Source organism: Candida pseudojiufengensis (genome assembly GCF_024610245.1).
Source record: "Candida pseudojiufengensis strain CBS 10847 chromosome Unknown scaffold7, whole genome shotgun sequence".
Classification (NCBI taxonomy): domain Eukaryota; kingdom Fungi; phylum Ascomycota; class Pichiomycetes; order Serinales; family Debaryomycetaceae; genus Lodderomyces; species Lodderomyces pseudojiufengensis.
The window spans coordinates 366,095-393,310 of record NW_026261527.1 but is presented as its reverse complement, the minus strand read 5'-3'; the positions used below and the strand labels follow the sequence as shown (position 1 = coordinate 393,310).

At 28.4% G+C, this 27,216-nt stretch overlaps 9 protein-coding genes across 9 annotated transcripts; 4 read left to right on the top strand and 5 right to left on the bottom strand. All coding sequences in view use genetic code 12, as the record gives it.

The window, feature by feature from the left end:
- Window positions 1-461: 461 nt before the first annotated feature.
- KGF55_002145 (Nrd1 complex RNA-binding subunit) lies at window positions 462-2,627 on the top strand (the record flags this gene model as incomplete). The annotated part of the gene is made up of 1 exon (XM_051756796.1): window positions 462-2,627. One exon carries the CDS (start codon window positions 462-464, stop codon window positions 2,625-2,627), a length of 2,166 nt encoding a protein of 721 aa, XP_051615133.1.
- A 307-nt stretch (window positions 2,628-2,934) lies between these two features.
- Window positions 2,935-4,236, top strand: KGF55_002144 (uncharacterized protein; the record flags this gene model as incomplete). The annotated part of the gene is made up of 1 exon (XM_051756795.1): window positions 2,935-4,236. The coding sequence occupies one exon, from the start codon at window positions 2,935-2,937 to the stop codon at window positions 4,234-4,236; it is 1,302 nt and encodes a 433-aa protein (XP_051615132.1).
- Window positions 4,237-4,555: 319 nt separating this feature from the next.
- FOL1 (trifunctional dihydropteroate synthetase/dihydrohydroxymethylpterin pyrophosphokinase/dihydroneopterin aldolase) lies at window positions 4,556-6,955 on the top strand (the record flags this gene model as incomplete). The annotated part of the gene is made up of 1 exon (XM_051756794.1): window positions 4,556-6,955. One exon carries the CDS (start codon window positions 4,556-4,558, stop codon window positions 6,953-6,955), a length of 2,400 nt encoding a protein of 799 aa, XP_051615131.1.
- Window positions 6,956-7,040: 85 nt separating this feature from the next.
- Window positions 7,041-8,870, bottom strand: KGF55_002142 (Rab GTPase-activating protein; the record flags this gene model as incomplete). Its single annotated transcript, XM_051756793.1, has 1 exon — window positions 7,041-8,870. One exon carries the CDS (start codon window positions 8,868-8,870, stop codon window positions 7,041-7,043), a length of 1,830 nt encoding a protein of 609 aa, XP_051615130.1.
- Window positions 8,871-9,398: 528 nt separating this feature from the next.
- RIM21 (Rim21p) lies at window positions 9,399-10,841 on the top strand (the record flags this gene model as incomplete). The annotated part of the gene is made up of 1 exon (XM_051756792.1): window positions 9,399-10,841. The coding sequence occupies one exon, from the start codon at window positions 9,399-9,401 to the stop codon at window positions 10,839-10,841; it is 1,443 nt and encodes a 480-aa protein (XP_051615129.1).
- Window positions 10,842-10,900: 59 nt separating this feature from the next.
- KGF55_002140 (bifunctional DRAP deaminase/tRNA pseudouridine synthase) lies at window positions 10,901-12,652 on the bottom strand (the record flags this gene model as incomplete). Its single annotated transcript, XM_051756791.1, has 1 exon — window positions 10,901-12,652. The coding sequence occupies one exon, from the start codon at window positions 12,650-12,652 to the stop codon at window positions 10,901-10,903; it is 1,752 nt and encodes a 583-aa protein (XP_051615128.1).
- A 326-nt stretch (window positions 12,653-12,978) lies between these two features.
- On the bottom strand, window positions 12,979-14,646 carry GDS1 (Gds1p; the record flags this gene model as incomplete). Its single annotated transcript, XM_051756790.1, has 1 exon — window positions 12,979-14,646. The coding sequence occupies one exon, from the start codon at window positions 14,644-14,646 to the stop codon at window positions 12,979-12,981; it is 1,668 nt and encodes a 555-aa protein (XP_051615127.1).
- Window positions 14,647-17,244: 2,598 nt separating this feature from the next.
- KGF55_002138 (uncharacterized protein) lies at window positions 17,245-18,882 on the bottom strand (the record flags this gene model as incomplete). Its single annotated transcript, XM_051756789.1, has 1 exon — window positions 17,245-18,882. The coding sequence occupies one exon, from the start codon at window positions 18,880-18,882 to the stop codon at window positions 17,245-17,247; it is 1,638 nt and encodes a 545-aa protein (XP_051615126.1).
- A 5,628-nt stretch (window positions 18,883-24,510) lies between these two features.
- CLN3 (cyclin) lies at window positions 24,511-25,773 on the bottom strand (the record flags this gene model as incomplete). The annotated part of the gene is made up of 1 exon (XM_051756788.1): window positions 24,511-25,773. The coding sequence occupies one exon, from the start codon at window positions 25,771-25,773 to the stop codon at window positions 24,511-24,513; it is 1,263 nt and encodes a 420-aa protein (XP_051615125.1).
- Between the last annotated feature and the right edge of the window lie 1,443 nt (window positions 25,774-27,216).

The window sequence follows — 27,216 nt, the reverse complement described above, 5'->3', positions numbered from 1 at the left end:
GGTAGAGCTTTAAAACTACAAGATTTTGTCAGCAAAAAATTTTGAGTAAACTCAATATCCTCCTTTTTCTTAACAAGCATTTTAAGTAGTAGTGAATCCACATACATTACAATCAATCAATCAATCAAATAATTTGTTGATACTTAACCAAATCAACCAAAGCTAGAACAACCAAGGCTTTAAAAAAGGATAAATTTTTTTGTATATAAATTTTCTGAATACTCGTACAATTAAACATTCAAAAAGTAGGCGACGCTAAATTAAAGATATAACTACATTTGGTAACTGGGAACTAGATACGTAACGAAACAAAAGAAAACAATCCAGAGAAGAATAGAAAGAAGTATTGTCCAAAGTTCATATAAATACTTATTATTCTTGTAAACCATCGTAATTTTAAAAAACACATCACCTCAAAAGGTACTTATAAATCCAAGAACTAGTAAATTTAAAAGTTAAATATGCTGATTGAAAGATTTAATACGATTCTAAAAGAATTACCGGGATTACCTGCTCCAGGTGTTTCGGGATCTCGAATCAAGGAATTGACACAAATTGCCGCTACTGATATAAATAAAGAAAAAGAAAGTCAAATCATTGCAGCTCTCTATTCTGCTTGTAAATCAGCTCAATTATCACATAAATTAGGTACGTTATATGTCGTTGATGCTATTGCAAGAAGATTAAAAGCAGAAGCAACAAATAATGGCGAAACTGTAAATTCAAATGCACCGGAAGGTACAAATGCTTCTGCTGTTTTCAAAATAGGTGAATTAATTGAAAGTTTAATTGATGACTCAATGGATTATCAATTAGATCCCGGAATGATCATAAAAATTGGTAAATTAGTTGATATTTGGGATAAATATCAAACTTTTGAACCAACAATTCTTGAAAAGATTAAGGATAAACATTTTAAATCTACAACTCCTCCTGGTACACCTCCAAAAACTAGTGTTGAACCTACTAAACCAACATCAGAAGGTAAAGAATCTAATAGTATACTACTGGCTTTAGCATCTCTTGCAAATACTGGTTCTGGTAATTCTGCAAATTCTCAAGGTACAACTAATACGAACACCGCTGATTTATTAGCCAACCTTGCAAATAATGTTCCTTCTGAAACTAATAAACAACAACAAGAACCGCAAGAACAAGCTATTTTTAATATGTTGAATCAAATGCAAGGTGGTAATGCTCAATCACAACCTCATCAACAACAATATCATCAACCTCATCAACAACATCCACCACATCAACCACATCAACAACATCAACAACATCAACATCAAGATCCGTCATTGGTTGGTACTAATGGTTACAATATTGGAAGAAGAGATGCTCGTGAATCTCATGTTGGTGGTGCCGGTAGACGTGACAGATCAAGATCACCAAGACGACATGTTAGATCTCCTCCACCTGCTTCATCATCGGTTCAAGCCATGCAAGCTAATTTACTTAATTTGAAAAAACAACAAGCTAATACTGCCGCTCAAAATAATAATTCAACTTTTTCACCAAATCAACAATATCAGCAAACATATAATCAACAACAACAAAAATCTCCTCAACAGCCTCAACGTCAAAATCAACAACAAGATCCAGCTTTTGTGTCACCATCAGCTATGGGAGGTGAAATGAATTTACCAGGAACTCCTCATTACCGTCCAAGAAATGTTGGATTTGATCCATCTGTTCCTCAAGGGACTATAAAAGTATTATCAAGAACTTTATTTTTGGGTGGTGTTCCGAGAAATATGGACGAAAGAACTTTGGCTCAAGTGTTAAGACCATTTGCTGAAATCCAATCAGTTATTCTTAATAGTGAAAGAAAGCATGCCTTTGTTAAAGTTTATTCTAGAAAAGAAGCAGAACAAATAATTACATCTTTTAATAAAGATAATTCATTACCATTAAGAACTCGTTGGGGTGTAGGATTTGGACCTAGAGATTGTTGTAATTATCAACATGGTATATCTTTAATTCCTATTCAAAGATTAACAGAAGCTGATCAGACTTGGGTTGTAAAAGCTCAATGGGGTGGTACTGGTGGTCAACCAATTTCAAGTGGTATGGTTGTTGATGAACCAGATATTGAAATTGGTGCAGGTATTTCATCAAAGGCAATGTCTAAAAAAATGCCTACTAATTCCGCAAGAAATGGACCTAAATCAAATAGACCTGGGGAACCAGATGAAGATTTTGTTAAAACTACTTTACTTCAACCACAAATTCAAATGAGTCATGGAACAAGACCAGATTTCGAAACTTATCAACAATCATCAGTGAATCCATTACAAAATTTGTTTGGAAATAACAACGGATCACCTCAAATACAACAACAACAACAACCTTATCAAGTACCACAAGTACCACAAGTATCACAAGTATCACAAGCACCACAAATACCACAAATACCGCAAATACCGCAAATACCGCAACAAGTACCACAGCAAATGCAATATCCTGGTAATTATCAACAACCCCCTCCACCTGGGATGCCAGCAATTCCTCAATTTCAAGGAGTCGCAGGTGGACCACAAGCTATGCCAGATCCAAGTCAATTTCCACCTGGATTTGCTGAATATCTAATGAAATCTATGCAACAACAACAAAACCCGCAGTAGAGTTTTAAATATATAGGTAATGCTACGATAAATTTAAATTTTGGTCCTATATTAATTTAGATCATCTGTATGTGTCATTGTAGTCATTGACATGAACAAACTTATCTATCTCTTCATTTCGCTGGTATTTCAAACACTTCCAAATTTACGTGTTTTAACATTATTTTTTTTCTGGTGTAGAAAAACTTCGTAAAATCGCGAAAACCAAATTGTACTTTTGAATAAACATATTCATACTTCAAATACAAACAATATTATTCACGATCAATGAATATACCACTTAGAGTTAGACAAAACAAATTGATCCATGAACAATAAATCCCTTACAAGTCTAGGTTGTTATCAAGCAAAATCAACGTCTAAGAATTCCACAGCATCTAGAATTGAAAAACCAACAGTAGAAACAGGTATTATCCCTTACAAAAATCAGACACCTGATGATAACGTTGTGTTGAATAACGATAATACTTCATCACCAATAGAGCAAAACAAGTCAAAGCAATATTCCAGGCCAGCGAAAAATAAAAAGTTTAAGGTTCATAATGGAGACGGTACTTATTCAGAGAGAGTGAGTCCTTCAAAGAAAAATAGGCTACAACAAAGTTCAAGCCCTATAAAAGATTCAAACCCATTGGATCGAAACATACGCTCCTACCCACTTAGTTTGACAGGAAATGATTCCATTGAAGAAGATTCCAAACTCAAAGAAAGGGAAGAGTTTGGTACAGTTTTAATCAATGAATTAGCACTGTCACCTAAAAGATCTCCGGAAAAATCAAAATCAGAAATTGCAATAGATATAGATTTAACAGATGATGAAGATGACATTTTTGCAACAAGAAACGGCAGTAAGAGGGGTCCAATATCGACATCCAAATTACCTCTGAAAAAGAAAAATACTCATGTTCAGCATAAAGATAAATCAGAGCCAATAAAACCAATAAATTTATTACTTGATTTCCAAGTTAAAAAGTATGGAACCAAAGATGAGATACTAAATCGTCACAAGAGACTAAAAATTCCAGTACCGATTACATCAAGAAGTACCTTACTTAAACGAGCTTCAAAATATTATAAATTCATTCCAGAAATTTTATCAGGTAAAGCCGACCCTTCGATATATTACGAGAGAGCTAAAGATCAGTGTGTCAAATCGAGGCAGGAAACTATGCTGGCTCAAGAAAAATTAAAAGTAAATTGGGAATCATTTTATGGAGGTTATTATGGATTTCAGAGACAATCAGTGATTGGTAGTGATATTTTCAAGAAATTTGAAACTGATTTGAATAATACAAGTAGTTATAATAAGACGGTAAAATATTGGACACCTTCAAGTTTCGCAATGCATGTTTTAGCTAATGAAATCATACTAAGAATGATTATTGAAGATTTGAAATGTAGATTTGAGAAAGCTGAGGAAATATGTCAATCTACAGTAGATTATGGTATAATTATTGCTGATCATGTTGAAATTGTAAATGATATGAAAATGGATGGTGATCAAGATGAAATTGATCATGATACCATAACAATAGAAGATGGTGATGATGATCGGGTTGAAATCGTAAATGATAACACAACGAGTGATAGTGGTAGTGATATATTTTAATCCAAAATATTGGATTTAATATCCAAATATTTGACTGTATAGAATACCTTATAATATTAATGAGACTAATGATGTTAATGATAAATACATGTGCAGTAAGCAGGAGCGTCTTATCAAAAATATTCTGAAACTCGCGAATTGATTGAATCATCTCGCGCTTATTTTTATTCCCCAAATTAATTGAAAAATTGGACCTCTCAAAGGATTCATCCAAATCTGTTGATTACTCAAAATTTTGTTTTCATATTTAACAAGGCCCAATTGGGTTGCAATTAAAAAATCCATCTCATTCAATCATCTTTTTCATAGCTCTCCCTTAATGGCTACAGATCTGGTTTTTGTTAAAGAGATTTCGGCTACTGCAATTACCGGTAAAGATGCATGGAATAGACCGACTCCACAACCTATAAACATATCAGTATCAGTCAAAACTGATTTCCAAAAAGCTTCAATCACTGACAATTTGAAGTATAGTGTTAATTATGCGGTTTTAACTAGAAACATATCAGATTTCATGAAATCAAATGAACACAAAAATTTTAAATCCTTGGGGAATATAGCGGAGTCAATTAGTTCTATAGTGTTGAATGAAACAAAGGGAGAGGGCCAAGTTGCAAATATCAAAATAAACAGTCCAAAATCAGAGATAAGAGCTGAATCAGTTGAGTATGAAGTAACGCGAAACAATGGTACTTCCAATAAGCATATTTCGGACTTTTATAGGGTAAACAAATTAAGATTATTAACAATTATCGGAGTCTTCACTTTCGAAAGATATCAAAAACAAATTGTCGATGTTGATTTGGAATTCAAAATATTTAAGGATGATATCAAATTAGATTTCCACAAAATTATTGCCGATATTGTGAATTATGTTGAGAATTCAAATTTCAAAACCGTGGAAGCGTTGGTGTTCAAGATAGGTCATTTAGTATTTCAAAAATATGGAAAACTTGGTATTGCGGCCGTTGATGTCAAAGCGACCAAACCAAATGCTTTCAGTCATGTCGAAGGTGTTGGGGTAAGTTCTTTAGTTACACAAGAGACTTTCAGAGATGCTGTCGATGATGATTTTTCATCAGCTGACAAGTCATCTTCAGAAGTTGGGTTTGACTTGCCTGTGGAAGATTTAGCTATTAATGATTTTACTGGAGAGCATGAGGCATTCATAGCGGTGGGTTCAAACGTGGGAGATCAAATTCGAAATATAAATGAAGCTATAGGCTTATTACTGCATTACAAGATACGACTTGAAGCCACTTCGTCGCTTTATATCTCAAAACCAATGTATGTTTTGAATCAATCTGATTTTTTAAATGGTGTTATAAAAGTTTCATTCAATGATTATTCACCAAATGAATTGTTGGACATTTTGAAAAAGATTGAATATAATCATATACAACGAGAAAAACAGATAGATAATGGCCCAAGATCTATTGACCTAGATATATTATTATATGATAATGTCCAATTGAATACAAAAGACTTGATCATACCTCACAAACTCATGTTGGAGAGAACATTTGTTCTTCAACCTTTATGCGAATTAATACCACCAGATCAAATTCATCCTATTAGTGCGGAACCAATACATGATCATTTGCAACAACTACTTATGAATGAACCTGACACAGATATACAAGAACATTCAAGACTACTACAAATTAATCCAGTACCGAGATTATCTACCAACGAAAATATACTCAAATTTGATCAAATTAATTTTCAATCACCTACTTTGATTATGGGTATACTAAATATGACACCAGACTCATTCAGTGATGTTGGTAAATATTACAATAACGAGTTGGATAAAGTTGTGGTTGAAGTTGAGAAAATGATCGATCAAGGCGCTCAAATTATTGATATTGGTGGAGTGTCTACAAGACCCGGTAGTGTTGAACCTCCTGAAGAAGAAGAAATAGCTAGAGTATTACCACTAGTTGAAAAAATTCGAAATTCCTCAAATTCAAAAGTGTCAAATGTAATAATATCCATAGACACTTACAGATCAGCTGTTGCTAAGGAATGTTTAATAGCTGGTGCGGATGTAATAAATGACATTTCAATGGGTAAATACGATGAGAATATGTTTGACGTCGTTGCGGAATTTGGATGCCCTTATATCATGAATCATACAAGAGGTACACCAAAAACAATGTCAACTCTAACAAAATATGAACCAAATAAAAATGATGACATAATCGAATTCATTATTAACCCAAAAGTCGGTCAAGAGGAAATAACTTTGAAACCCGAATTAACAAATTTATTGAATGGAGTGTCAAGAGAGATATCATCCCAGATTTTTAAAGCGTTTTCTCGTGGTGTCAAAAAATGGCAGATCATACTAGATCCAGGCGTTGGATTTGCTAAAAATTTGCAACAAAATTTAGGATTAATACAAAATGCATCGTTTTTTAAAAAATACTCAATACAAGTCAATGAATCGATAGAATCTTCAAATTCTCAACAAAATCACAAGCATAAATATTTGAGCTTCAACGGAATGAGTTTGTTAATAGGAACCTCGAGAAAGAAATTCTTAGGAACAATCATAAAACAAGACGAAAACATACCTGCAGATAGAATGATGGCCACAGCTGCAACTGTAACTGCGTGTATTGAACAACATACCGACATAATTAGAGTCCATGACGTGAAAGAAATTAACGATGTAGTAAAAGTTAGTGACGCTATCTACAAAGGTATAACATAAACAGCCTTAAAACATCGTGGTGTGTAAAAATATCTATCATTACCATTTTTATTCAATATATCATTATAGAATTTACTATTTTTAATCATGTCCTTTTTTTACCGGAAAACCTTTTTCTGACTTTATCACTTATACTCTTATTCCAAACAATACCACTCATAATTGGTCTATGAAAGCCATAAATGTCGTGAATATTATCTTCTCCATTCAAATCTTCATCATATAATGCTGACAGAGATAAAGTCTTTCGCTCTTCTTCTGTCATTCCAGTTAAATCTTTCAACTTATTTGATTTCATTTTCTCTCTTTGTTTTGCAACAAAAGTTCTACATTTATTAATTTCATCTTGTGATAAAGAACCAAACCCATATCCACCAATTTTTTTAAAACAATGATCAATCAAATTATTTGGATCTAAAAGCTTTTTAGGAAAATTTTGTGTAAATTGAAACAATTCGATTTGTTCATTTTCTTCACCTCCTTTGTTACTTGCTTGAAATTCGGGAGAATCTAAACATAGTTTAAATATTGTTAATGATATTCTAAAAATTGTTTTACTATTTTCATAAAATAAGATATCCCAGACTCTTAAAACGGTTTCAATTGGTAGAATGCCAACAAATAAGGACATAAACCATGAAGATGTAACTAACGTCACAGGAGGTAGTCTTGTCAATATCTTATCTTCTTTCAATTTTTCTCCCTCAAAATTTGTGCCTAAGATATCCCACAAGTCAGGTATATATTCCTTGACACATAACATCAAAACTCCTTGATCAGTATGTACTCCTTCCAAATTTGCCAGATGTACTTTTGGTATAATTCGTTCTGTTAATATAACCAACATCCAAAAAGATTTTTCCTCATTCATGAATAATAATAATAGTCCTGCTAAAAAGTTCAATGACTGACAATAACCAATTTGTGGTTGATAATGAGCAAATGCCACTAGGACTCTTCTCAAGGATTTAATTAGTTCAGTTTCCTCTCTTTCATTTGTGGCTGAATTAGCAAGAGATGAAGCTGATGATGTATATTTATCTTGATCATCTTTTAGTATTGATGAATTGAAATAAATGTTATCTGGAAATGTTCTGAATAAATCCCTCTCTATAATTTCTGTATCTTTATTCTTAATGTCTTGTGTAACTTCTACCAATTGATCGTATGTAATGTTTGAATTAGATAGTTTTTCATTTCCACCTGCGTAATAAAACCATGCATTTCCTCTCCATTCAGGCGGTATACCTTTCCTTACCAATTTTTTCACTTTATCAGACTTGGGTGGAAACCGCGTAGGTACTACATTTTGATCAATTGAATCTATTTCACTTGACTTGTATAGTAGTCCATTATTCTTTAATAATATTTCCCATTTTCTTTTTCGCCTTATTGAATATTCAGAATATTCTGCAAACCATTTATTGTATTCGTTTATAGTAATTGTACTTTGAGATGAAACTTTTTTGAATCCATATCTATCAAACTTTGATTTGAGTATATGTTTATCTGAAATTGAGGTGGTAGGTTTTATGTATGATCTCCGACTTGTGCCATTTGTGTTTAAAGACGATTTCTGATCTAATCGAATTGTTCCGTCACTCTCATCAAAGTTGTTACTACTGCCCTTATTACTCGGTGTATGACTTATGTTGAGTCCGTTTATTTGAGCATTTATTTCATCATGATCAATTGAGTTAATCTCGACATAGCTATCTCTTTGAGAAGGTGATTCTGCTTCATAACAATCAAGAAGTGAAAAATTCCTGGAATACGAGGATTCATTTCTTTGATGAGTATTGTTGTTATTGTTGTCGTTTTTGTTTAATGTCTTATGAGGCAGCAAGTGAACACTCTGTAGTATTTGTTCATTATTCGGATTAGATTCAGATTCATTTTGAATAAATGCTGCCATAATATTATATGATGATTAAATTTCTTATGATAATTGTCTCCCTTTAATTCACGGCTTCATTAGCACATTTGATTAATAATTTTCAAAGCTTCCCCAATTCAAAAAGTTATTTATGAAGTAGTATGAATGCAAAGTGTATTGATCTATGGCAACCTAATTTCAAATTCGTTTGATCTGAAAAAATCAAATCTTCTTTATCGGGAAAAAAATAAATTTATTTTATTTCATTCAAATTGTCATTCAAATTTGGCTAATACCTGAACTATTGATTCAATACTCAACACAGTATAACGTTATTCCTATTATATGAGATGGTTTACTCATTAAATAAAAGTTGCTAATACACTTATTCAAATTTGAAAAGAAAATAAATCTATAATGTACTGGAGAAACACATGGTGGGGTGATGAACCTTATCCATCATGTAAACAAATCGAGTTAAATGAAGGAATGATAATATCGCATATGTTTGATTTCCCGGTGCAGTATATATCAAAAGCAATATATCAACAAAACTGTTACAAAGACATGATACCAGTATTAAATACTAATGTGGGGCTAGTCATAGATAAATTCACTGAACCATTGCCGTTAGTTGCAGATTCATGGTTTGATTTTACTCAAAATAACATCAGAGGCTCTTTTAGTTATAGTGTTGTTTCAATCATATATGCTATTGCTGTGTCTGCTGTCATAACTTGGTTTTTGACCATTTTTGTCCTTACAAATTATACCATCAAACCTTCTTGGCTTTTAAAAGCTTCTACTTTATTATCATCTGTTTACATGTTAGTCGTTGTTATAAAATCAATTATTATTTTACACGTTCAACAAAGAGAAGGTTATTTACATGGAGCGAAATTATTAAATGAAATAAATGGAAATAAAGCTATAAATATAATTGATCTTATAGTAGTCTTATTATTACAAGTAAATCAAGTTCAAATTATTATGAGATTATTTCAAAGACAAAAAGATAAAAGATTGACATTTTATATTGGATTATTTGCTACTTTAACATCTCAAGTCATATGGGGAGTATCACAATTTTATTCATTTAGTACAAATGATGAAGCTGGTGATATATTACCTGCTTTTATTTATTTGGTTAGAATTGCTATGGCTTTATGTTATTCAGCCATTATAACTGTTTATTTCATAAGTAAAATACAAATCATTATAGCGAATAGAAGAATTTGGCTTTTGACATTATTGACATTAATTTTGATTTATAGTCCTGTTGCTTTTTTCATTGCTGATGTTTCAAATGCTTTTATATATGAGTTATCCGAAGTTTTTTCAGTTGTAAATTATGTGATTGGAGTCGTTATACCGTGGGAGTGGTGTAATAAGTTTAATTTAATCATGAAAGCAAAAGAAAAAGAAGGGGTATTGGGTAGAAGATTTTATGAAGATGAATCATATGAGCTAGATAGATTTGAATTATTTGTGGAAGAGCAAATTCCACGAGATGGATCTGACGATGAAGGAAATGATGATGATGATGAAAACGGAAATGCCAGAAGGACTGACAATGAAAACAATGAACATGCAAGACTAACTCAAGAGTACAAAACACGACTGACGTCATCACCAACGAAAGAAAATAATTCAAATAAAATATTTAAAGCTTATCAAGCTTCAAAATTAGCTTTCATATCACTTACAGATAGTATTATAGCTGCTGGGTTTGCTATTCCTAGATCTGTAAGTGTTTCGACCCAAGCTTCCAATAGAGTTGAAAATAATGGGGAAAATCACGGAAATTCAAACACAATTACTAATACATCAAACTTGAATTCTCAAAGACCACACAATGTAGAAATGCTGAATTCAAATTCAAATTCAAACTCAGCTTCTTCAGAAACTAATGTTGCATCATTAAGTACAAATCCGAATAGAAATAGAAGAAATATTTATGTTTACGCTAAAAAGGAAGTGGTTGTTGATTTGAGTGATGAAGAAAATTAATCTTTATTTATAAGACTACTATATTTATAAATTTAATGAATGTTATGAATTTTAAAAGATTATTTGGACTCTTGAATTTTCTCAATTTTTTCATGACCTCTTTTCGCTATTTCTAGACATTCATCTTCATAACCTGGTATATGAATATATGCAATATTTTTATTTGATAATTTCTTATATGAAGAATTATTTTTAACAAATACATCAGGTTCAACAACACCAACGAAAACAGATTTAATATTTGGTTGTTCAATAATTCTATCAACACAAGGTAAATTCCCACTCAATCTTAAAGAACAAGGTTCCATAGTTGTAAAAATTTCAGTTCCTGGAGGTACTTCATAAGTACCATTTTTATTAAAATATTTTGTTAATGCATTTTGTTCTGCATGAGTATTTCCTTCAATTTCTCTTGAATAACCAGTAGATAAAATTTCACCATTTAAAACTAAAACTGAACCAACATTAAATTGAGTTTGAGTTTCTCCACATTTTTTAGCTTCTTGTATAGCTAATTCCATAAATTTTCTACTTGGTTCAATTGCCCATTCAGGATATTGTGTCTTATAAGACCAAGAACCATCATCTGCTTCATATTGATAAGCATGTAACCATAATTCTAAATCATTTCTTCCAGGATCAGTATATAATTGTAATCCAGTATGTGGACATAATTCGTTTGTTAGAATTTCACCTTTTTCATTCGGTAGTATCCAACTTGATGCTGCTTTTGTTTTACCAATTGAATCTATTTTATTTTTAACATCTTCTAAATCAGCTATACCATCTTTACCTAAATTATCACCCCAAATATATGAATTAGAATATAATGGATCATTAGCTATAGGATATCCTATGTATTGTAAATGAACTCTTATTTGATGAGTTCGTCCAGTTAATGGATGACAAGTTATCACACTAGTATTAGTTATTGGATCATATGAAACTCTTCTAAATTCTGTTTTAGCTTCTTTTCCTTGTTTTTCATCAACAACATTTAATGTATGTTTCGGACTTATTGTGAAAATTGGTTTCTCAACAATAATATCCTTAGTTGGAAATTTTCCTTTAACTCTTGCAATATAATATTTTGAAACATTTCTATCTCGAATTTGTTTCATAAATTCATTTGAACCTTTACTTGTTTTACCTAAAAACATTAAACCAGAAGTTAATCTATCTAATCTATTACAAGGATGAACAGTTTTTTTAAATTCATGTTGTAAAATTTTAGTAACGGTATTATATCTATATCTACCTGCTGGATGAACAGGTATACCACTTGGTTTATCAATAATTAATAAATCATCATTTTCAAATACAATTTTTATTGGTTTTGAACTTATTGGAGCTTCTCTTCTAAATCCACGGTGAGTAATTAAATCTCCATTTTTAACAATTGTTTGTAAATTTGCAATTTTTAAATTTAATTTAACTTGACCTGATTCTATTGCCTTTTTATAAGTTTCTGGAGTTCTATCTCTAAATTCTTCAATAAAAATATCTAATAATGTACGATCTCTCCATCTTAATTTACAATATGTCATATATGTATAATAATATGGAGTTACTTTTCTTAAATTTCCTTCTATTATATATTCTGCTCCTTCTGCTTCTTTTTCTTCTATAGTTTTATGATGTCCATAATTATTCCCTGAGTTTTCAGGATCATCATCTAATCGTATTGATTTATCAATCTCTTGTTGTCTTAATCTAAATCCATTGGCATCTCTAGTAACTGATTTTTGATGGGCTTGTTTATATTCCTTATTTTCTAATGGCAGACCTATTCGTTTTGTTCCGTTTGACATTATATAGTTTCTTCTATATTGAATTATACTTCGTATGCCAATACATTGTTTGAACATGCAATGATGCTTGTATGTCTGATCTCATTTGAAATGGTCTGAAAATTTACGAATCGCAATTGGTAGTGACTATCAGTTCATCAAGAATCTGAGATATCATGAATACTGAAAGTTAAAAGAACAATATATTAGAAAACTCATTAGAGACTAAATAATTAATGAAATCAAAATAATATAAATTTATTCTTTTTAATTTAGAAAATAAAAGTCATTAACTCATAATACAATTTTTTTTTAGTTTTTTATTGTAGAAAAGATTTGCAGCCTTTTTAAGCAAAAAATTTATCAAGATCAGATAATTTAGTATCTTCAGGAGTTCCAATATCTTGACTTAAAAATCCAGATCTAATGACATTTAACCATTTTTTATTAGTGTCTGTATCTTTTGAAGTTGGTGTACTTCTGGAAATAGCTCTTAATGCTGCAGCATGTAAAGCAGCAGCAGCAGCAGCAGCATTTGGACTATGTGAACTAGGAGCACGTGAAGCTCTTGGAGCAGCAGCAGCAGCAGTTAAAACTTTAGTCTTTTTAGTCATTGACAAATAAGACATTGATTTTGATCTTTTACCATTTTTACGAATAGTTTCTATTAAATTTGAATCATCAATATCTTCATCTTGATCACTATCTGCAAAAACTCCTTCAAATTCTTCATCATCCAATTCCATATCTAATGGATCTTTAAACGAATCTGTTGTAGAAACTTCATTTAAAGCAGCAGTAACAGGAGCTGAAGAATATGGAACAAATAAATTAGATTTATCAAAACCCGGACCTCCAGTTTCAAAAAATGAATGTTTTGTAATACCTAAATCATACATTGTTTGTCTTCTTGGTTTGGCCAATGATGCTTGTTTACCTAATTCCAATGAATCATCAGTTAATGAATTTGAAAGTGGTAAATCTTTTAAAATTTTTTTACTTGATGACTTTGGTGAAGTAGCAACCGATGATTTTTCATCATTTGATTTACCATCTAATTGAGAATCTGCTTGTGCTTCTGCTTCTGCTTGAAGTTGAGCTTGTTCTTCACCTCTTTGTTGTTTAATTTCATCCATTAATTTTTTAGCTACAATTTCAAATCCTGGAGCTAATATACCACGATAAACATAAACCATTCTTTTTGGCGAAGCATCAGCCCAATCTCTTGATATAGCATATTTTAAACTAGTATCTCCTTTTTCTACTCTTTTAACATAAGCATTTAATTTAGCACTAACCAAATTTGAAGTTTTAGTTGATAATTGAGCAATCAGTGGATGTTCTTCAACTAATATATCACAAATTTGTTTAACAGTAAAACCTTGACCTTCTGGATCTCTCTCATATAAGATAACAAATATGGCAAACAATACATCATCTTCTAGTGAAGCATCACCTTTTTGTTCTGGTTTTGGTTTTTCACCAGTAACTGGAATAGCAGTAGAAATACCTGTTGCAATAGGAGCTCTTGAAATTGGTTTTGGTTTTTTAACCTTTTCTTTTTTATCTTTACTGGTTGATCCATTACCTGTATCACCTTGAGAAGATGGTGGAGTTGAAATTGTAGTTGGAGGTGTAGATTCTCTTGTAGCAGATTTATTTTTATCTAAAATTGAATCTGGAGAAGCACTTCTTGAAGTTGATGAATTTTCTAGATCATTTTCATTTTGAATCTCCATTTTCTCCAATTCTGATGAGATTGACTGTTTGTCATCCTCATCCTCATCTTCTTCTTCCTCGTTAGCTTCATTTCTATTCTCAGTTGCTTCTTCTAGATCTACATCTGCTTGTTCAGTTTGTTCAGTTTCATCTAAATTTTCTTCCTCAGTTGGTTTTAAAGGTAAACTATTGTTTCTAGATTTTGATGAAACTCCTAAAGTGTTTGGATTGAATGATGGTGAGATTGGTGAGGCTGTAGTTGGCAAAGCCATTGGACGTCTATCAGCTAATGCCATGTTAATTTTTTACAAATTGAAATTGATTTGAAACTTATGTTACAAAATTGATTCCAACAAGTAGTTTTTTTGTTTGATTTCTGATCTAGACCTCAAATTAATTTTTGACAATCTTTTCTGTTGATATTTTTGGATTCTTCAATTAGTCAATAATCTTAAAATCCAAGTGTGTAAATGATAATAATATACAAGAATTTAATTCGTAACCTCTTTAAAAATATAGTTTGAATTCTTTATAAATGAAAATTAATAAAATTGAAATACCTTTATGTGTTTTTTTTAATCCTTTTTTTTAAGTTTTAATATACAAAAATTGACAATATATGATATAAAAAATATGATTCGTTATATGTTTTGTTGATTCAAATAATTATTTAAAGTAACCTCTTAGAAATCCTTGAAAATAAAATGTGAAATTAATATATAAAATAAAAGAGTCGTAAATGTATGAAAGAAAGACTTTTGATTAATATTCCTTTCTTTCTAATATGTGATATAAATTCCTGTTCTAATTCTCTTCTTAGTCGTAAACGAAAAATTCCTTAAATGGAGTTTAGTTCATTATCAATAATAAAGATGTATAATGGTTGTGAAAAAAAAAAAAACAAAAAAATAATATTGTATGAAAACAATCAAAAATTGATAAGAAGTGGTGGTATTGATCTATGAATATATATGGAGTGAGTGTGTTATGAAATACAACTTCTTCAACCTTTTTTTGATAAAAAAAAATTGATTTATGGATTGATCTGATTGATGATTTCTTTAACAAATGATAGTAAAATATTTGTCAAAGTTTATATGAATATGTATGCTTCAGTTGAAGAGTGTTGTTCTTATAATGAATTGAAATTAAACGTAATATAACAAAGTTATTTGATTCAATATAAAAATTTTATTTTAATAAAAGAATGGTATTGTTTTGAATATATTGATTTATAAAAAAAATGAAAATATAAAAAAATATGTGTGATGATAAAATGATTGGAGTTAGTGTGAGTTTATTCTTTTACTTGTAATAAGTTTATATTGGTAATCTTCTTGTTCTGATTTCAATATTTAGTTGTGCTGTAAAGATGTGATGTTATTAATTTAATTATAAATTTTAGTTGTAAATTTTATAAAAGGATATAAATAAATATTCTATTAACATTAGTACTCAGTAGTTAAGGATTAATTAACTATACAGTACTAATAGTAAATACGTAATACATTAATAAATTTATCAATAGGTAGTGTATTTATGCTCAAACTGAAAATTAAATAATTGTGCCTCTCTCCTATTTATTAAGTATTATATACAGTACTTATCTTAATCTATATCAAGAAAAAGGATTGAATTGATATCAAAAACTTATAAGGTGAAAGATTGATTAGATTTTTAAAGATAAACACAAAATAAAAGATACATCTATTTATGAATGATAATAAGCACAACTTGACCAGAACGATTAGACAGAGATGACCAAATCAATGGGTGCTCTGTAAATTCTTAAAAGCATCTCGATCGAAGGGTTAGTTCAACATGCCTACTTTTCACCTCTTCATCGAACTATTTAACATGTGTTCATATTGTTCTGGTAATTAAAAATTAATGCAAGAGATTCAATCAGTATCATAATTAAAATTTTAAATCTATTTTTAATTTAGTTTAGTAACCTAATAATATAAACAAATGCCTAATTAGGGGTGTTACTCTAATTATAATAATTTGGTGTGGATTATCTTCTTTTCTTTAAAGGCAATTCCAGAATTGCTACTACTACTTGTTGATTGACTAAATCTCTGTCATGAACCACTTAGCTATAAATCAGTTGTATTAGATATGATACAATTTCATTCACTTCTTTTACTTAAACTCCCTTAGATCTTATTGAAAAATTTCAAATTGTTAGATTGCCGATAACGCTCCAATTAGAATTTTAAATTGATTGCTTATCTTAGAAAAAGTTAAATCAATATAATATTTACGATAAAAATTAAATAGATTAATTACTTCTTATATGCAATACGTTCTATATTCTTATAAAATTGGGGGTGTATCAAGATTATTGAGTCAATTATTAACAAAGTGAGTTTATCAACTCATATCACACCTACAACCACAATCAAGCAAAATAGTGATTAAGATAGATAGCTTAAAACTCTTTAGGGATGGCAAAGAATTCAACGTAGAATTCACAATAAGGCAAAATTTAGCCAACTCAATGACGTTATTCTGTTTTTCTTGTCCATAGATAATTAGTTGTGTTTAGTAGACGTCTTATTGATCAAAAAGAAAAGAAAAAAAAGTTGAGTAAAAGGTTAGGGCTAGAACCATATAACTACAGGTCCAAATTTAGTAACATTTCCGAGCGAGCGGAGTTGTTACAAAAAAAGCGCAATTTAATTCCAAGTTTCACTAACTGCCCATATGCACTACTTAAGTATGTTTCGCAGCAAAATTTACGACAATCTTATTAAAAATTATGCAACAATTTATTGAGCTACCAACTGACCCACAAGGAAAAAAATGTCAGCTGCAATTTAAATTGGAAGAAGTATCGCCTGCGGCGTTCCAAAACCTATAGAATTAAATAAATAAATATTTCATTATCGTTAACTATGCATATTTTTCCCTAATTCATTAAGTGCGTCTTTAGTTATCTTCCAATCTTCTTCCCAATAAGAATCCTGGTAAGGTTTATTAAAATCCAAATTATTTGGAGGTATAAACCAGTAATTTAAAGCAATATGAATATTTGAAGATTTTTCATTAAATTTTTCAATTTTATCTTTCAAAGATTCATTATCTTCTTCATCTTCATCATTGTCATCATCACCAAAACTTGAAACTTCATGAAACCAACCTGCCGGTAAATAAAGCATTTCACCAGGATATAACCAAACAGTCATTTTATTTAATTTTAAAAAACCAGGAAAATATTTATTTGCAAACTCAACTAAATGCTGTTTAATTTTTGGATCTGATATTTCATCAAGATGTAATAAAGCAGGAGGAATTTTTGAAAAACTAGGTGGATCGTTCGAAATCGATGAATCACTTTTTTCTTTTTCATCTTTATTTAATTTTTGTTGTTCTTCATGTTTGGCTATAAGTTCATCTAATCTTTCAATTTCTTTAGGATCAGTAGCTTTTGCTTTTTCCCAATGTAGTATCTCCTCAATAATAGCACCATCATCTCTAATTGATTTCCAATTTGAATTTGTAGAATTATCATAATCAATAATACCATTATTAAAAATTTTAAAAATTTTCCCCACAGTAAATAAATTTTCACAATCAATTGGTGAAAAAATTGTAAATCTTTTTAAACCTTGAACAAGTATATATAAATTATCAGCATGATCATGATGTAATCCTGAACTTGTACCATTTGAAGGAATTGATCTATTATTATTTAATGATTCTAATGATGATGAAAGATCAATGTCGAACTTTGTATTTGTTGATATTTTCCCCATCCAAAGATTTATCTGTTGAGTTATTAATTTGGGGATTATTGTTGGATTTGTTGGTAATATTGATGAATTTGCTAAATTTGTTAATGGTGGTTGATATAATTCTTCTATTCTTTGTTTATATTCAATTTGTTTTTCTAAATGTATATTATCATCATTATCTTCTTCTTCTTCATAATCGTCTTCAATATCATCAAAATCATCTTTCAAGTTATTCATATCAATTGATGATGTATTAGACATGTTTTCAACCTTTATTTGTTCATCATCCTCATCCTCGTCATCTTCTTCTTCCTCTTCATCATCCAACTCGGCTGCGACCTTATCGAACCTCACTTTATCATCCTCATCATTATCTTCATTATCATTCCCAATCTTATATTGAGTAGTTAAATAAATATCTCTTTCACCATTTTCTAATTCATCAAATAATTCAATAATATTCATATATTGTCTTTTTTTACCTAATCCAAACCCACCTTGAAATTTTTCTTCAATTTGTAAATTTATATCTTCATTATAATTTAAAGTATTTAATAAATTTTTAAATTTAAATTTTGATAAATTTGAAATTACTCCATCCGAGTTAGTTGAACAAGTTTTAAAATATTGTTTATTAAATTTAACTGGTTTTCTTTTACTTATATAATTTTTAAAAAATTCAATTGGTGATGTTTCATTTTCAATTTCATCAATTTTATCATTTGGTTTTGTTACATAGCCTGTATATTCATTTTTCAGTAGTTTTTGTCTCTTATTTGAAGGTGGTGACATTGATTGTTTTTTGATGGATATAATTTTTTTATTTACCTTTTTTTTCATCACGCTATATTGGTATTCACAATATATTCAAGAAAGTTGAAGAGTCGGGCTAGTTTAATTTGATAGAGATTGCTATACAATTTGAACTAGGTTCTTTAAACCACTGGTAAATAGCTACTATGTTAAGATTGAGGTATTGGTTATTAGATGTAATGACTCAAATCACTATCTGATCATCCCTAATGTAGGCTATTCTCATTTTATCCGTCAATATATATTCTGAAAATTGTGTCTGAAAAATTTAACTACTATAAATTGAAAATTCCTGAAATTAAGAGGTTTTTTTTTGTTTCGAGTTTTTAACTTCACCAAATTCCACACTATTTTAAAAGATGTATCAAGTATTAAATTGAAAAATTGATAAACTTTATTACATGAATTTTGAAATTTATATAATCAGAAAACACTTTATGAATTTAAGGAGTCACTTTTACCTACTTTTAAATCAAATTCTTTTGGTTTTTAACACTTATTTCCATCAAGCAAGCTAATTCAATTCTAAGAAAGTTCTTAGATTTAATAGTTGTAGATGATAGTTAACGAAGAACTAATTAATGTCTATAAACGTATATATTAGATTTTCAACAATTTTGTTACTTACTTGTTGAACCTTTTACTTTCATACAAGAATATTAAAAGTCTAAATGTAAAAATATATAACCAATTTTATATTTACGAATTTAAAAGCTAAACTATACAAAATAGTATGGTATTATTCTAAAATTAAACCAAAGTTCAGTACAAAGATAATTAAATGATTGTACAAAACTAACTGAAATTATACAAAATAGTAAACTCAATACAACAGCAATCATGGAACAAATCCTTAGTGTATATAATCTTAACCATTTGAAGTTAGTCCGAGAAATTTATTTTACAACAACCAGTACCAATTTTTAATATTGCTATAGACCTCCTTTTAATATTCAACTTATTTCTTAAATTATACGAAACTTGTCTTTGATTTAAGACAAAATTTATAAGAGATAGAACTATAACAAAGTAAAAAAGAAATTAATGAGACAAATTTATGAGACACTGTATTACCATATTTCTTTAATTATTTAATACGTTCCTTATATAAGCTTATAAGCAGTGTTTTAAGATTAAAATCCATCTTCAATCTGTCAATTGTTTGAGAATTCTAGAAGTAATACAATTAAAACTAAGTTTAATCTATCAATGAGTTTACATTATACTCTTTTTGTTTTCTATCCCTTTGAACCACATGATTCCTTTGAACTTATAACTTTTTGTAAACTCTTTTGTGTTTTGAGTAACATTCTACTTGCACTAAAATCTTTCTTTCCAATTGTTTTTGATCGTTTTGTGTGAAAATATTTTGAGCTTAATTCTTCTGTCCAAAAAAGAATAAACAACAATACAATTGCGTTTTCATTTCGTCTATTTTTATGGAATAGGTTGATAGTTAGTAGGGTTGACAAGTGAGAAAAACACTTACATGAGGAGTAGCGTATAGAAAGATAGAACTTAGATTGAGCTTGGTGTCAAGAATAATGAATAATCATAATAAAAAACTTACATACGGTATTAAAAAGTTGTTGAAAAATTTGAATTTTGTGATGAAAATGAAAAAATCAGATAAATAAATTTTAAGTACAATCTAAAAATATCATCATATTTAAAGCTCTTATTATTCCTTTTTATATTGTGTTTAATATTTCATCATGAAATTTTCAACGGTATTCCAATGGACTTATAGACTCAATCATAATGATTGTTTGTGAACGAATGAAAAAACAAAAAAGAAGAAGAAGTTACAATTACTTACCTTGATTATAAATTTAAATTACCGGCTATGTCCACACGATCAGTTGATTATTCTATTTACGGAAATTTAATCGAGAAATATAATATTTCAATCGATCTAAGTACTCAAGATATTATTATGTTACTTTTTCTTCGTTCAAAGTTAATAACTTTAAACGTATAGTCGAAATTCATAAAGATTCGAATCCAGACCATAGCAAGAAATAGATTTTTACAATTTGATTTCCAATTTACCTTGCGTTAAATTTAACGGTAAACCTGATCCATTAAAACATGAAATTTAGGATGTAAGAGTAAAGAAAGTTACAAAAGAACAAAAATAGTAATAGCCTCGTGCGAAATATATTATATATGATATCGAGTTCTACTATATATATAAAACCAATATGAATGGAATGTTCCCCTTTTTTCATTATTTCATATACACAGTTTGGAAAAGAAAAATAACATAACCTTTACATAATCATAAATGCATGCATAAGATTTATTTTTTGAATTATAATAATAAGTTTAGTGTATGGAAAATAGAATTTCTTTAGAATTCATACGGTTTAACATGTTTTACATGAACTTTTATAAAATATATAGAATACGAAGATTTATTTGAACGACAGTTTTTTTTTTTGGTCAATATAACCTTAATCATTTTGTCGAACGTCTTGTTATGAAACATATAGAACCAGTTGAGTTCTGAGCCTCCTACTTTAGTTTAGAATTGGAGGTAGTTTAAGGAGTGGATAACATATCGTCCATCAAACTTTGGAGAAAGGAACAGAAACACCTGATTAGATACCACCATATTACGGTATAAAAGATCAATGTAATTTTGATGATAGCATCTTCGTTAAAGATAAAGGAAGAATAGTTAGATCTTCGTCTTGTAGTTTACCCCTTTCACTAAAGATCGGAATTATCAGGCTCTAATACAGAATAGGAAGTTTAAATATACTTTGATTGTACCAGTATTATGTAAAATTTGAACTCTTCAGACATTGAATAAAAATTGACACTAATTTCAAAGATTTTATTATAGATTAGATGTAATTTCTTAATTTTCAAGTCTCAAATAAAGTTCTATTGTCTTAATTTTGTCTGAATAACCGTTGAACTTTAAATTTATGAGACCACAGGACTTTTGTATAAAAAGCAAAAGCAAAGCAAAAAAAGTTAGGTCTGAAAAATTAAAATTTGTCAGTAGAATTATTCAAAACGAACTACATAACAATCTTAATCTGTCAAAAACTGAGGCTGACGGAAACTTTAAATTTATTGTTCTATTTTTTTCAAAAATTCGTTTCCTAGGTAATCGAAAATTTCTTATCAAAATGTTTGATTGTTTCTTTTAAATGTGGAAAACACACCAGCACTTTCTAAGGATGTGTATAAATCGAATAGTCGTCACAGCGCAATTCGAACTTAGTAGTCGTTACTTTGTTACGTTGTCTCACTTGTTCAAAATCAACTCAATTTTTTTTCTTTGATTAAGTTGATTTTTTAGATGGTTGTAATGTAAGACAAAAAAAATTAATCTTTATTATATTTATATCGTCGCCCGAAATCTAATATAAATCAAACGTTTAAAACTTAAATACTTCTTTGATTAATCTCGAAATATGAAAAATTTTATTAAAGATCATCAATCACATTGAGTATAAGCATTATCATGTTTAAAAATCAATTGTTCATTTAGTTATAGCCATACCTGAATTATGGGATTCTTTTTTAAAATCTATACAAAATAAAAGAAACAAAGAAGATTAAAAATCGTATGTCATCTTGAATATTTCAACTCAAAGATAAGGAGATTCTAAATCACCATATATAAATTAACATCTTAACTAACATAAAACGCTTAATTCTTAAATCTTCTAATATTCTTTTGTGAGACCATTGAAAATTTTTTTCAACGATGTAAATGAATTGATGCCTCACAAATAAACCGTTTTAATTTAACTTTAAAAAGAAAGTATCCTTGTCTACTCCTATAATTGAAAGTTATAGCTATCCTCCCCCCTTCAGTCCAAACCCAGATAGAGTAAGTAGTAAAATTATATAGTTAGTCGAATTCCTTATGAAAAAAATTTGCCCCAATTGAGAAATCAATCTAAACTTTAAAATATTTAAGAGTTTGTAGCACAGGTAAAAAGAAAAGAAGTGTAACGATTTAAGACTGTTTAAATTATTACACCTGAAATTACACAAATTTATGAATTTTTTATCCTAATTCTTACAATCTTAATTATGGAAAGTAAGTTAAATATAATTCAAGATCTTAGATCTCTCTAGATGTATAGTTTTTTGAAACTCTATAAAATAGTAAAGAATGTCGAATATCATTTCGTTACTATGTTACCACCGAAAAATAAACTAAACAAATGATATTTAGCGATTATTATTTTTAATTTTAACTTTTATTGTAAGAACAGATCTTCAAATTTAATGGTTACCTAACACTGGGTGAATACGTTTTTAAGATTTGAGCCTTTAGTTATTTTTTTCGGTTAAAATAACTTCCTATTTTCTGTTACGTAACTACCAAATAAAAATTGAAATATATCCGATCAAAAATTTATTAGACTTCTCCTTATAAAAATTAAGCGGATTTATCAATTTACTTAATAAGTAAATTAATTCAGTACAATTTTTTGAAATTTACTTCTTTGTATAAAGTTAAAATAGTTATGAGTCTTTACAATTTTAATAAACCGAACGAACGAAACGCTGGGAACAATAGATACGTGTAAAATTAGACCGAATAAAACGTTTTTCAGTCTTATTTTAGCATAAGTTGTATCTATCTATTTTAAAATTTCAAGACTAAATTTTATTGAGAGATTTGCTTGTGTTTTTCTTAATACTTTGTTGATTATACAATAAATATGGCTTTCTTTCTTACTTATCTAGAGAAGCTATTGTAATTAACCAGCACAGGTTTCATCAATTCACATTTGACTATCAATCAATCTCATGAAATTGAGAAAGGATTGAATAAAAGTTGATGAAAGAGATCATCCACTTTTTTATTTTTCATTTTAATTGGTCAATAATTATTTAGACTTTAACCACTTTAATTCTAATACGAAAATAATAAAACAACCCCCTTTTTTTCCCCATCTTGATCCAATCAATTAAATCTGCTCTTTAAACTTGTTAGTCTAATCTAGAATTAAATAATAAACAATTATCTAAAATTTGATAAAAGTTCAAAATTTCATAAGAATAAAAGGAGGTTAAATTTCAAAGATATGATAAATTATTTAAATTTAATATTTAACTTTTTTAGTTAATTTTTGATTTTCCAGTAATTCTTAGATAAAATTAACGGATGTTGATATGAAACGTCGATATTGAAATAATTTCAAAATTTTAACTATTATTTCAAAAAACGTACAATTGTGATGTAATGTAGTGAAAAGAAGTAATTGTTGTTGGCTTAATAAACTTTTGAAAAAGGCTTATGCAACGTAATACTGAGTATATTTTTATTGTTTGAATTGATATCAATTGTGTTGAAAATTTCGTTTATAGAAAATGAAATTTTCATAGTATGAAATCGAAATTCTTATAATAATATATAGAGAAACACGTCTAATGTTAAAGTTTAATTAAGTTTATTGAATTTGATAGAAGCTCTTTACGTTTTGCGCAAAATTGAACAACTAATCCTTTTATACCAATTTGAAGTATTTACATATACCATTCAACACTAATTATGATATTTAGTAGAAACTCAGAGAGTTGAAAATTAGAGGAGGCGAATTAAAAATTTTTCTAGTTTAAATTTATGTATTATATTTTAACACCTGAATTTATACAACTTTTCTTTCTAATATGTTGATGATTAAAACTATTACCAGCATATTGATGTTGTTGTTGTTGTTGTAGTTGATGTTCATGATGTTGAATTTGTTGGGCATTATCATTATTATCGTTATTATTAATATTATTATTATTTATCATCAGTTGATCCATTAATTGAGTATCACAACGTCTTTTTCTATCAATTTTCTCTTCTGGACTTGGACCAGGAGTTAAAGGCATTGAAACTTTTGGAGTTTTTGGTGGTAAATTTCTATTATTTAATTGATTTCTTTTATTTTGATTATTATTTAAATTATTTGAACCATCATTATTATTAAAACATGTATTATTATTTGAATTTTTATTTGTAATACCATATTTTTGTTGTATACTATTTGGTAAAGATAATGATTTAATTAATTTAAAAATTTGTTGAAAATTTTCTAAATTTAATTGTATAGTTTGTTTATCTAATAATGAATTATAAAATGATAAGATATTAACAATATTTATAGGTAAAACTAAAGTTGAAATACTTGACATTATTGATAATATAGCAATTTGTGATGAAGAATAATTAAAATATAAATTTGGATAAAATTGAAATAATTCACCTAAATAATAACTTGAAATTTTAATTTTTTGAAAATTCTTTTTTATAATTAAAGAATTTGTATCACCAATTGAAATTAATAAATTTAAAAATACATCAACAAATGAATCAAAAGTAGAACAATTAATTTGCCATTCTAAAGATTTTAAAATATGTTTTTCCATTTCAATAAATAATTCTTTATTATATGAATCAACACAAATTTTTCTTAAATCATTTAATGTTGGAATTTTAAATTTTGAATCTAAATTTTTACAACTTATCCATAAACTTGTTAATCCTAATAATTGATAATGTTGTTTTTTTACAATTCTTGTTGAACAATATCTATCAATTAAATTTACTGTTAAGGGAAAAGTTGATCTTGATAAATTTAAAATTGTTATAACTTCCATTAAAAAATCTAGTAATAAAGGTCTCATACTTAATTTAATTTCTGGTTGTTGTTCAATTAATAATAAATTTGGTAATGATTTTAATTCAATTGTTAATAAATGTTCCAACATATCTAATTGATATTCAGATATTATATTATTATGTGATTTATGTTCCATTTGTTGTACTTTGACATTGGAAGATTTGATTTGCAGTTGTACAACTCTTGTTTGATGGAAAGCATCTGGTGAATTGGATATCATAATGGTATAATATTATATTGATTGCAATATAATAAATATGGTTGTAAATTATTTATTGATTTATTTTTGGTTGCCAAAAATTTAAGATTCAATTTTGTGTAATATTTTCAACTAATGTCTGAGATAGTTGAATGTCGTTAAAATTGAGTGACGTGAAATTGAGGGGAAGAAATACCTAATAATTGATTGATAATTGATAGAATGATAGCACCAGCAAAATAATTTTTAAAATATAATGAATAAATTTAAACGTTGTTGTTGATGTTGTTGATGTTGTTGTAAGATAGTAACCAGCACTAGCTTTGGAAATGCAAATGTGAAAAATATCGTTGTAAAAGTAAAGGTACACTATTTGATAAAATAATGAATAGTGTTGATGAATGAAAACGTTAGTGTGACGTAAAATGGTAAAACAATTAAGTTGGAATTAATTGTTTATATGCAAAGTTGTTTGAAACTGACTTTTCTAAACTGTTTGTAGTAGTAACGAATGAAAGTTAGCTTTTGTTAATTGAGTCTTTAGTAATGAATGTGACAGTTGAAATATTTTTAAATGAACGTCTCAAATTATTTTCCTTTCAATTGTAATTTTTGAGATGAATTTGATTAGATGATTGAAAATTGGAAATGCAAAAATGAAATTAAAGTGCAAAATGAACCAACAATATATGATATAATATGATAAAAAAGTTAAAACAGTTAAAACCAAATACTAAAATTCCAAATGACGTGATGAATTATATACAAATGAAATGCAAAATTGATTTAGCTGAATCCTTTTTCTTTTCTATTTGAGGTATGTTTTCTTTTGCAATAATTATTGACAAATAACCTTTCTTGAAGAAATCAATTCAAAAATTTAAATGAAATGAAAAAAATGAAAAATTTAATGAACAGTAAGTGTTTGAATTGAGTGACTTAAATCAATAAACTAATTAAAGTAACAATATAAATGTACTCAATTTGAATGTGTTTTCTCTTTAAAAAAAATTTGAATGTGCAAAAATTTGATCCTTTGAAACAAGTAATAATGACCAGGACAATTTTGAAAATTTTCGAACCTTTTCAATAAAAAGAATAAAAACTTCTGTTCAGAATTTAGAGGATAAAAGGATTAATTAACGTGAGCCGTGAAAACTAATCCTAATAATGATTTGTTGGTTTAAGGGTATGTATATTATGATGTTGGGTGTGGTTTTTTGAAAAAAAAAAGGATGAGAATGAAAATGATATTTATATACAACTATTATGAAGTTGATATATATTGATGAAGTTGATAAAAAATGAAAAATGAATGGGGAGTAGTAATTTGATAGAATATTGAAAAAAAGAAGGAGGGAGTTTATAGATTTTTATATAAATTTGAAATTTTATAAATTTAATAAGTTGAATTATAAAAAATTAAAACAGTATGAGAGAGATATAGATAATAATAAAAAAATA